Raw genomic sequence first — 12,396 nt, forward strand, 5'->3', positions numbered from 1 at the left:
ATCCGCCTGCCTCTGCCTCCCAAGTGCTGGGATTAGAAGTGTGCACCACAATGCCCAGCCAGCAAATTAATTTTTAGTTACTGAATGTCTCTTTCCGACCTTACTTCCTTCGGTTTATCTGTCCTCTGCTGACAGATTTAGAGCCTGAAGTTACAGTCTTGAGGCTTCTTAGAGGGCTACATTGCTTCTCACATAAATCCCACCTCTTGTCCAGGCCATCTACCCTCTCCTGCACACTGTTCTTCAGTCTTGGAAACCCAATCTGTGTTCATATCTCTCTGAGCTTTGTCACCCATGGTGTGCCAAAGTCTCCCCATGCTGCAGGCCCCACATTTAGTTTTTATCTTAAAGTCTGATACCCATTCTTCAAAACACAGGTCACCAGAAAACTTCACAAACTCCTTAACTCCTTCTATCTATCTATCTATCTATCTATCTATCTATCTATCTATCTATCTATCTATCTATCTACCTACCCACCCACCCACCCACCTATCTATCTACCTACCTATCTCTCTCTCTCTCTCTCTCTCTCTCTCTCTCTCTCTCTCTTTATCTATCTATCTATCTATCTATCTATCCATCTATCCATCCATCCATCCATCTTCTATTTATCATCATCTATCCATCCACCTATCCACTCATCCAATCTATCATCTGTCTGTTTATCTATCTATCTATCTATCTATCTATCTATCTATCTATCTCTCTCTCTCTCTCTCTCTCTCTCTCTATCTATCTATCTATCTATCTATCTAGATATCTCCTTATATACCTTTGTCAACAAGTGGTTTTCTTAGCACAACTCCTTTTTATTGGGAATCCATAAGCTCTATACTTGCCATGTAGCTTCCTGTCTGGATGTATGTATCTCCTGCATCCTTGCTAGACATTTCTATTTTTTTTTTTTTTTTTTTTTTGAGAATGACCTCAGGAGTCCTTAGATTTCTTCAACTAGTAAAGCTTTTTTAAAAACACGGGGAGGTAGCTTAGTTCAGTTGGTAGAACACTTGCCTGGACAAGAGGGTATTTAGATCAACTTATCTGGTCATAGGAGCTCAAAGACAAGGAACATTTTAGCATGGCTACCATCCCAACACAGGGATCTGATACTGTGAATGTAGCAGCTGAGGGAAAGTACATCCCAACAAGGGGAAGGACCCATGAATCCAGCCATTCTCATAGCCAGATAAAACTAAACAGCAGTCTTAATATGCCATGACTCATGTGCGCATGTGACGACTCAGACAAACAGTAGACTTTGTCACAGGCACGGGTGAGTAACTCATTACCACAGATCTCTGTGCCTAATAAAGAACTTCAAAGTGTGTGTTGGGTCCAGTAGGGACTGGAGGGCAGAAAGTAGGGCCCCTGCAGCGGGTTATGCAAGGCACAGGCTTCCAGGCTGGAAGAATGAGCAGAGGCTAAAGTCTAACGCGTGCTGTGTTCGCTAAGCCAAGTGTCCTGGCCCAGGCCACATCTATCCTCAGGAAGAAACACCCTTTTCTGATGTAAGGAGAGCTGAGATTTCAATAGTGCAAGTTCCCAATTGAAATGTGAGGCCAAGAGTATGTCAGGTCAAATACTGACATATGGGCAAACCTTCTATTACATGGATTAATAGGAACAAAGGGATCAAAATGCATGTGTGTACACATTCACAGGTGCACACATCCAAAGAAAGCCTTATTCAGTAAGCTCACAACAACAGAAAAACTCAGGCAGAATAGGATTTTAAAAATAGTTAAGGGGCTCAGAACTCAGGAGGCAGAGGCAGGAGGATCATCAGAAGCTTGAGGCCAGTTGATCTACACAGTGACTTTCCAGGTCAGCCTGGGATTCACGGAGAGACACATCTCATAAGCACACAAACAACTTTTAAAACAAAAGGAATCATTTGAAGTGGTGTTTCTAGTCCATCATGGTAACATAACTGTGCCTGTAACCCCACTATTAGGGAAGCTGAGGCAGAAGAACAGTCTGAAGACAGGAAGTCAAGGTCAGCCTGGTCAATATAACAAGATCCTTTCTTTAAAAAAAAAAAAAAAAAAAAAAAAAAAGGAAAATGAAAGAAAAAGCTACTTATATGTAAGAATTGTTATATATACTTAAATGAAAATTCCTTTAAATGGACTCTGTGGGGCTGGAAAGAGAAGAAGGTTTACAACTTTTACAGACCTCGAAGGTTCTGATGCTAGAACTCATAAAAGGTAGCTCACAAGTGCCTGTAACTCCAGTTCAAGGGGATCTGATGCCCTCTTCTGGCCTCTGTGGGCACCTGCATGCATATCATGCACATAAACTCATGCAGACACACATACATTCATACAAGTAAACAATTTTTTAAAGTCTCTTCAAGGAAATTTGCCCAAATTAATATTGTTTAAATATTTTTAATAATATATTATTATTTCAAGTATTATTTAAAAATACATACCATACTCAGCTAAAAAAAATCCATTTATTCATCTTTGACTAGCCTGGCCTGAATCTCTTTTCCCTATTAGTCATTTGCTTTCATTGGACTTTCAATTTAAAAGTAAAGTTTATAGTTAACAGTAATTACAGAGTCAACAGATAGGTAAAAATTTTAGTTCTTCTAAACAGCACTGAGTCTGCACACCCTCTGTCCATTTAATGACGAGGATATCTATGTTCCTGAGAAAGACTATAAACAGACTTTAGCTATCCATTTCGGCATGCCTATTCCATTTTTCAAACACATCTGATATTTTGGAACTACATTGGAAAAGACAAAATAGTCATAGTGTGACAAAATGAACGCTTCCTCATAAGACCAAGTCTCAGCACCTCCTGGGAACCTGGCCCTCAGAACCAGGGTACGGCACCAACTGCCACATTGCCTTCCTACCTGGATGGTGGTGTTGCCTCCTTCCAGAAGTGCAATGGCCAGGAGAATGCTTTCATGGAACACTCGGTCACTAGATGCATTCATTATGAGGTCGATGACCAGATTGGAGGCTCCTTCCTTGTCGAGGTGACACTGAACTTCAGCCAGGCTCATCTCGCCCCTGCTCGTGGAACTGGATCCAGGACCTCCCCCTGGAAAGACAGAACATTACTCTTATTGAGGACATTGGGAACAATTAGCATTTCTGCATATTCACTAAGCACCAACCTTCAGTGTTCTAAGTAGTTGTGTTATTTCCTCTAACCCGCTCAACAAGCCCACAGCAAAATGCTGATTATTAAGAGAGGTGAAGGTGCTTGTCTGAGAATACCTAAACTTGCAAGTGGCAAAGATGGTCCTGCATTCAGGCAGACAAGATGAAGGAAAAATGATATACTTTCATCAAGTGACCCAAAGCCAGTCAACCAATACAGTTTCTTAAAATAGAATGACTTGGGGCATAATTACTAAGAACTGGTTTAAGAAGAGTCCAATCAAAAGGACTAAGATCCCTCTTAGAAAACATCACCTAAAACAATCCCTAGCATCCCTCACTCTAATACACTCATCCGTCCACATTGTGCGTTCACTCAACAAGTATTAATGTAGTGCTTGACATGGAGACAAGAGCTGGAGACAGTGGGGGCATGATGTGCTGTGAACAAAATAAATGAAGTCCCATCATCACAGCTCTTCAGACAAGATGAACATAGTGAGGAAAGAGGAAAGGGTCTGAGCCACTCAGTGGACTGCTTTCTGACCGGTTCTGGAAAGTTCGTATTTAAGAACATGCCTTCAATTATTATTAGCAATAACTGGAACAATAAAACATAGAAAAATGGTCTGAGTAATTTCAGAGTGCCAAAAGCCATGTATTTCCCTACAGCGCTCAACACAATTGCTCCTCTCAAAGCGGACCTAAGAGCTGTGGAATGTCTGCTGTAGCTACTTAAGGCAGCCCATGCTGGTGTATCTGGATAGTGATGCCTCCCGATTTCCTCATGTATCTGTCAAACAACACCTCCGAAAATAAAGAGAAACAGTTTTGAGCTGTTGTATGAGGAATGTTTCTGTGAGAATCATGGGATATTTGGGGTTTGAAAAGCTGAATTTCATCTCTGGGGTGGCCAAGAACCCCACCATCACTGAAGCCTGCAAAGCTACATGAACCAGGTAGACAAACTTCAAATTTTCATCAAGTAGGAAAGCCAAACACCTCCCTAGAAGCTGCTAGAATAAATATATTAAATACTAGGATTCTTTTTAAAAAATTAGATGTATGAATGTTTTGCCTGCATGTACTTATGTACATCACATGAGTGCCTTGTGCCCTTAGATGTGTGCAGAGGGTGTTGGATCCCCTGGAACTGAAATTACATGTGACCCACCAATGAGTGTTGGAAACTAAACCTGGGTCCTCTATAAGTGCAACAAGTACTTTCAACTGCAGAGCTCAAACAACATGATTTTTATGTTTTGCATGGACCTTTCTACAGATCTGAATCTGCCCTGCAACCACAACTCTAAGACTGCGCCTCAACTCGCTTTTGTGTCTTGAGCATTGGGTTACTGGCTAAAACCTAAACTAGGTGAAATTGGCCAGCAAGTTCAAAACGTTGAAAACTTTTACCTGTTACTGTGTCTAAAATAACTTTCATCACATTTAAAGATTGGTTTTTAAGTGTTTTTATTTTTATTTTTTTAAATTTTTGGTCAACTCCCATGAGAACGTGGACACAATTATATATATTTGAAATATGCTTCCGATCCTTTGTTAAACTGTGCTAAAAACAGTAATTGTTGTGTAAATGGGTAACATGAAGAGTCTTTGGAAAAGCTCTCATGGCATTCAGTAGGCACATAATAAACGCTAACTTTCACTATTCTGGCTGCCATTATCCTCCTCACTTTATGAGCAAATACAGCTGCTCACAAGCACAGGACAATGGACAATGAAATCTAGTTTCCTGAATCATCCAAGTATCACAAGAGGGTCACTGCATGAGAAAGAGAGGCAAAAGATGTATGCAAAACATATATGTAGGGATGTAGGGAAATGCTCTTCTAGGGAAACATGTTCATGCAGAAAGCTAATGGTTGCCCAAAGATAAAAGAAGCTGCAAAACAAAAAACAACAACAAACTTTTAATGCAAATACATCTAAGTTTCCAGCTGTCAGGCAAAAGCAGACGGCTCCTTGGGTCATGCTCAGTCCCCACATGATGCTCATGAGCACAGCACATAGCCTACCTCCTCCCCCAGGCTTGCTGGGTCCTCCTGGCGATAGCGGGCCATTGCCAAAGCTTGTAAGGCTCTCTCTTCTTCCCGAAGGTCTGATGTTTCCATAGTAACGGTTGACCAAGATCTGCCTGAGTGCCTCACCCTTAATTCAAACAGGATAATGAAATCAGATCCCAAATTTAAAGCATAATCGAGCGACTAATATTTAAATTGAAAACAAAAATAAAAACAAAACCCCACGCAAGGGTACTCAGGTATAACTGACCCAGTTTCATTCAGTGGGAAAAAAAATTAATAAAAATCATTTTTAAAACTTTGAAGTCCACTTCAAATATTTTCTCAGGGAACATAAGTTGTTTTATTTTTATTGTGAAAAAGTGGTGACAATCTAGACTAGTAAATTCTGAAGTAGCCTCTCACACAAGGATAAAGACAGAACAGTAATTCTGAAGGGCAACTAACAACAACAACAAAAAATGAAAAGCCCTTTGGGTTAAGCTGATAAAATTTGGACAAACTGCAAATTTTACAGGTCAGCTTCCACATAGCAGTATAAAAATGTTACTCAAGGCAGAGTGTTTATTCCCAAAGACCTGAAGAAGGGGAAGAATGTTTTGAGGCAGTATCTAGAAGAGCGATGGCCTTAAACTCACTACATAGCTGAGAATTATCTTGAATTCTGGGTCCTTCTGTCCCTACTTCCCAGGTGCTGGGATTACAGATGTATGACACTATGCCTGGCCAAGAAAATATTAAGACATTATAGGAAGAGTGTAAGTTGGTAGGCAGGTCGACAGCAAGCCTTTCTTACAAAGATGGCTATGGGGCCAAATGGTGAGGAAAACAACACTACAGGAGATAGGAGGTGGTTCTCAACCCCGGGGGGTCACCTAAGACCATCAGAAAACACAGATATTTACATTACAATTCATAACAGTAGCAAAATTACAGTTTTGAAGCAGCAGCGAAAAGAATTTTATGGTTGGGCTCACCACAACATGAGGAGCTATAATAAAGGGTCACAGCTTTGGGAAGGTTGAGAACCACTGGACAAGTGGGAGACTTCAAAAACGCTGATCAAAAACAAGTATTATGGATGAAACAATATCACGATTTGCTTAAATGCAGCACAGGAAAAAGGAGAAGCAGGGCAGATATTAAAGAGGTAAGAATGAACATGAGTTGATAGTTGAAGCGGAGTTATAGATAGAAGTTGCCCAAACTCTTCCAACTTCTTTAAAACATGCATTTCAATTTTTTTCTAATGAAAAGCTTTAAAAATATAAACACCAATGAAATCCTGGAGAGTGGACATAATAACCTTTCTTTTTTTTTTTTTTTTTTTGGTTTTTTTTTTTTTTGAGACAGGGTTTCTCTGTGTAGCTTTGCGCCTTTCCTAGAGCTCACTTGGTAGCCCAGGCTGGCCTCGAACTCACAGAGATCCGCCTGGCTCTGCCTCCCGAGTGCTGGGATTAAAGGCGTGCGCCACCAACGCCCGGCCATTCTTACAACTCTGACAGAAGCAATCTGGTTTGTTCCCCAGCACTAGGGTGCCTGAACAAGCCAGCACACAGGAGCAGAGCTTGTTCTCTGCTCTAACACCTTTCCCATCCCAATCCTAAGGGAGTCCTGGACCACCAACTCATCTGGGTTTGCCCTGGGCTGCTTCCCAGGGGCAAAGTAGTAAGGCCTGGATTCCCTCCAGGGCAGCAAAAGAGAGCGAAGTGGGAAGTCTAGCAGAGGGAGGTGCTAAGAACTAGCAGGTCTCTAAAATAGAGTTCTGAGGAGCCCTGGAACTGAAGCATGAGTCAGTAGAATTTTAAGTGATTTGTTAAGAAGTGCTGAGAATAGGTCTGGAGACTTTAAAGGGGGGGGTGTTTGAGAAAGGAGCAGGGAGGGAACATGGGGGGTGAGGGTGACGGGGGACACGGTGTGTGTGTGTGTGTGTGTGGAGTTGCGGTGAGAGGGGGACAAAAGCGGGGGGTATGTTCCCAGGAAAGCAGGCAACCAGGGAGAAAAGGAAAAGGCAGAAAGCCTGGACCCTGCCAATTGTAAATGTCTATCAGGCCCCAGAGCTACACTGCCACATCCATCCCCTTTGTTAATTTATGCTGGTAGCCAGAGCCCAGGGATGAAGAGGAACACACAGGGATGAAGTTAACCAATGAAGGGGGAAGGTGCTGAAAGCTTGGTACTGATTTTTAAATGAATGGGAATGCAGGAAATGGGGGGACAACCAAAACAAACCCCGAAATCTCAATTCCTCCCACAAGCGGGGAGCATTTTCTAGTGTCAGCTTATGAAACTCATTTCCTACCTGGACCAATAGAAAATCCAAAATGCCAAGACTGTTTCCAGTGAGGAAGTCACTTGCAGTGTTTAAAAGCACTTTGGAAATGAAATGCTTGCCAGGGAGAGAAAGTTCCAGGACAAGGCTGTTTCATGGCTCAGAAAACCCCAGTTTGACATAAAAATATAGCTTGACTGGTGTTCTATCCCACGGGCTTGGGCAAGCCTGGCCACATTCTCCAAAGCTGTCACTAGGAAACGGGGGACTTAAAAGCTGACTTCAGGGGAATACAAATTTGAAAGAAACATTCAAGAGCCACTAAGAAAGAAATAGGAAAGACAGGTGACCTTTGTGTTGAATGAGAGATTATAATCTTGGTTTAAAAATAGCTGGATGCAAGTATTCTACTTAGTTTGAGCAAGAACAGGGTCTGGGAGAAGGCAGGTCTTTGGTATAATAAAGGTGCAGAAGCCTCTAAGTAGATCCCCTCACAGCTGTGAAGAGACCTAAGATCTGTCACCATGCTTTCATACCATCTATGTCACCATCAAGAGAAGAGTCAGGAAGACAGAAAGACCGGATGGTCAAATCAAAAGATGAGTGATGGGAGCCAGTCAGCAAACGTGCATGCCGGAGCCTTTATATAACAGTTCTACTTGGGACCAAGGGGACCCGGGCTTTTACCTCCCAGGGGTTGTTCTCTTTCCAGCTCTCAGTTTTGAAGGGAAACAGCAAGACTGGGGTCTGTTTGCGATGAAGCAGGCAGGAGGTAAAGAAGAAGGGAACATGTGGGCTCTGCACAGGAAGTCCGTGTTTATGCAGCCCGGATGCCCAACTGATACAGAGGGACTGCACATTTGCATTCTGCCTTTCCTCATCAGAAAAACCCTAGCAGTTACCATAGCAACAGATGCATCAAATGGTACATTTTCCCCCATAAGAGAATATCATGAAATGTGCTCATTATTGGGGGAGGGTGTAGAACACATCCCACCCACAAACTTTCCCACTCTTATTATAAGGTTTGTGGTATATATTCATCTCAGAGAGGGAGAGAGAGAGAGAGAGAGAGAGAGAGAGAGAAGAGAGAGAGAGAGAGAGAGAGAGAGAATATACACACACACAGAAATTCAAATATATAGAAAGAACAGAACAAATAGGAATTGCTTTGGCTTCTTAAAATAATAAATTGAAGTTGCTTTGTTTTTCTGTAGAAAATAAAGACAGGGTTTTAGATAAAAGGGAACAGGGAAGACATGAATAAGCATTATTAAAAGTTATGCAAATCTCTAGTATTTTTCTGAGCCGTTGGTTTAATTTAAGAAAAGTTAAAATCTTCAAAGAAAAGCCTTCCTAATCATCTTGATATAAATCACTCAACAGCGCTAAGCTGTTCACCATGTACCAAGACATGGCATCTGACTGCAAAGGAGAAAACAGTGACTTCCCCAGGGATGTCACTTCAGCTTTGGCGCTGAGCTGTGGAGTCCAGTTTTCCCCTCACTGCAGTGTTTGCATCCAGAGCCTGCAAACAAATACCCGTTATGTGTCTTCAGGTCTGAAATTCCGCACATAGTAAGTATTACCCAAGACCGAGAAAATGAGAAGTCAAGGAAAGTTTCATTTGTAGTAAGTGTCAGGTTCAAATAATGACAACTGGCATATATCAGCCTTGAGCTCACAGTTTCCTTTCTATCAGAGTAGTGGCCAACGAGCTGGGTGGAAATACAGGTACATGCTGAACAAGACACCCAAGAGTCAACACATCACTTGCAAAGGAGATGGAGGTGGCCTTTTGGGCTCCTAAGTCCCAGTCACTGAAAGAGCTTATGCTTTAGGCAAGATCACCTCTCAGACCTTGAGTATATCACATCTTAGTAATTAAGACAGCATCTGAATTGAAAAAAAAAAAAATACCTCCCCTTTCCTAACCTTGTTGTCTACAAAATCACTTAAGTATTTCAAACTACAACATGACACTCTGTCTTAAACACCTGAGCCGCTGGGCTTAATGCTTCCTGTGCACAGCTCAGTGTCACTGTCCTAAGGGACACAGACTAGTATCATTGCCCTTATACAGTGGAAGAAACCAAGACACAGAGACATGAAATAACTTACAAATCACACATATAGTATCTAGCCAAAGAAGACTGTATCTGTTTCTAATACTGTTTGCTTGTTTTTCTTTTCTTTTTTTTTTTTATGCTAAGTCCCTTGAAGGATGGCTGGGTACTTTTGCTGGATACTTTTAAGATACAGGGTAATTCTTTACTAGCTGGCAAAAAATGGAAAAGATGAAAATGTAATGTGCCTCTAGCCACTGAGTGGCAGGGGATACCGGCTGTTAGAGGGGCATCATCGTCCAAATTTGGCCCGAATGTAAACTTCTTAGGAACTATTCCTTGGCTGGAGAAATCATAAAACTTATTTCTCTACCAAGGCAAGATAACTGAATAATATCAACAGTGGAACACGGCAGGGGCTGGAATATACGAACAGAACATAGGTGCTACCTCTGGCTACCCATTTATCTCAGGAATACATTTTCCATGACACAAATGATCACAACCCCATGACAGTCTTCACAAAAACTGTTTATTTTCTAACCATGTGACCTTGGGCAATATGTTAAACCTCCGAGTCTGAACTCTCTAACCTGTGTCAGGAGAAAGAAAGGCTTGCCACTGGGTCAACTTATACTCCTTTAAAGACTGACATGTGGGCATACATGGAAGTCTTAGCACACTACTGAGTAAGTTCTCAGACAACCGAGATACCCAGCTCTCTTCAAGAAATAGGGAATGTGAAAAATCAGTGCTGGTCAGCATGTTCATGCATATATATATATGTATATATATATGCCCTTCTAGAAAATTCTTTGGCAACACACAGCCAGCATTGTAAAAGAAAGTGTCAGTCCTTTGTCTTAGGAATCTATTCTAAGATACACACTTGTTTCCTTCTCAGAGGACAAAAAAATTACAAATTCCTTCCTAACTTGGGGAGCTTTATGTGACTCCTAGTGTTCAAAGACTTATTCATCTCTGCCTCACCAAAGGCTGAGGTGCAACGTTAAATAACAGAAGCGAACTATGAAAGCTGTGCATCTGAAACAATCCAGTGGTGAGCAGGTGCATGTGTTTGTTGGGATACATGCTCCCACATGTAAAACACTGGCAGAAGGGAGAAGGAGGAAGTTAGCACTCTCACAGCTGGGTGGTGTAATTATGCTCTGCCGGCACTGAGCTTTTGTGTTTATTGTAAGCCGGCTGTAAGGATCACTAGTCACTGTAAAAGCACAAAGCTGCCCCCATCACCTATTTTAAAACCATCACCGGGAAGGAAGGTGTGAAATGCTTCCTCGGTTATTATTTGGAGCTTGGCTGTGCACAGTTCTGTTCAGGTAGATAACAGAACTGCCAGCTAGTTTCACCTCTATACAAGAGGATGATTGGCCCTAAGCCAATTCATGTTTGAACAATATCAACACCAACAGAGAGCTGTCTTTAAATCATAGTTGTGTGGCTGAGTTGGGAGTTACAGCAATTAGCTCCCAACACACGAGACTCAAGACTACATACCCTTTTATGGTCTTCCAGTTGCCTCAGGGGTGGACTTGGTTCAAGCTCCTGCTAAGCATGCAGAAATTCCATTTTAAGTATGGCGCTAAGGAAACACTACCATCTTCAGCATCAGTCACATACAAAACACATTATGAGCTCATATACAGTCAAGGTTACATAAAATAATTATGTTGTGTGGTTTTCCCCAAGGTATGAATATTTTAGATTCTGCTTAATAGTTAGTTGTCCCAACCCCTTATCCCACAACATTGTTTCAAATGAGCTTTTGGACCAATATTGTTTTTTGCAAAGATTATGAATGGTAGTTCATAGAATATGCTGTTATATTAACCCAAAAGGGGCTGTAAAGCAAGACTCAACTGGGCAGGTCCTTATGATTCATACATGCAGTCCTGAACAGCACATGCATAAGGACATTGATACATACAGTATGGGTCAGGCACATACATGAAACCATAGCACTCCCTAGCCCACCAGCGCATGAGTATTCTAATCAACACTACTAGCCAAGAGCTCTGATTAGAATATGACAGGCTCATCCCTGGAAAACATCTGCACTGCACCTCAGGGGTTCTATCATTTGTGTTGGATTTTTATCATTTCCAATAGACTTCTCTAATAAAGCACCTTTCATTTGAGCTTGAACTCCTGTGATTTATCAACAGTGTCTGAAAGGAAGTTGTCACACCTAGAAACAAGCCTGCCCTAATAGTTTCTCTGATCTGACTAGAATCAACTCTAGTCCTTCATTTAGCCAGTGTAGCCCATGGCTGGGAAGGATGGGACAGAAACATTGCCTTGTGCAACTGTCTCAGTAGCTAATACGAAAACTACAGATTCATGTCCTGATTTTCAAAAGTACATGATCTTTGCACATGGTCTGAAGTCAATCCGTACAACAGGAAGGTCTTAACATTCCAGAACTTCTCATGTCTAGACTGAAAGGGGTTATGAGTGAAGACCTTCCAAGGGTGCATGCAACCTCTCTCCTGGAGCCTGTTTAGTCTCGCTCCACCTATGGAGGACTTTCTTTCTATCCCAAAACAGCCAACACAGCAATGATCAGTCTCCAGCCTGCTAGAGCCTCCTTCCCATGCCCAACACCAGAATGGACATCTCATCATGACAATGCACACACTCAAATGGGACAACTTAGAAGCACCCGTATTTGCGAGTACTGCAAATACAGGTGGGCAACACACCTCTGTGGAGTTCTCAGCTTCCGGTGCCTGTGGTAGCTAATTGGGAGTAAAACGAAGCACGTTAGTCATGGCATTTGCATTTTACAGACCACAGAAAAGTCTGCAGACCAACACTGAAGGACAAAACACGGAGAGAAAGATCACAGAGAGGTGATTTCGCTGAATCAC

General features: G+C 41.9%; 1 protein-coding gene across 13 annotated transcripts in view; it reads right to left on the reverse strand.

The window, feature by feature from the left end:
- The window catches only part of Itpr1 (inositol 1,4,5-trisphosphate receptor type 1), a 343,325-nt gene that overhangs the window by 105,581 nt on the left and 225,348 nt on the right, over positions 1 to 12,396 (reverse strand). For 5 of the 13 annotated variants that reach the window (XM_028867566.2, XM_028867573.2, XM_028867571.2 and 2 more), the window contains 4 exons: positions 12,229 to 12,264; positions 11,024 to 11,074; positions 5,162 to 5,294; positions 2,873 to 3,063 (listed from right to left, as the gene is read on the reverse strand). In XM_028867566.2, the coding sequence (XP_028723399.1) occupies positions 2,873 to 3,063; positions 5,162 to 5,294; positions 11,024 to 11,074; positions 12,229 to 12,264 (411 nt within the window). The remainder of the gene's footprint in view (positions 1 to 2,872; positions 3,064 to 5,161; positions 5,295 to 11,023; positions 11,075 to 12,228; positions 12,265 to 12,396) is intronic. The other 8 variants (XM_028867576.2, XM_028867574.2, XM_028867572.2 and 5 more) reach the window with 2 other exon arrangements.

The sequence above is a fragment of the Peromyscus leucopus genome, chromosome X (genome assembly GCF_004664715.2).
Source record: "Peromyscus leucopus breed LL Stock chromosome X, UCI_PerLeu_2.1, whole genome shotgun sequence".
Lineage (NCBI taxonomy): Eukaryota > Metazoa > Chordata > Mammalia > Rodentia > Cricetidae > Peromyscus > Peromyscus leucopus.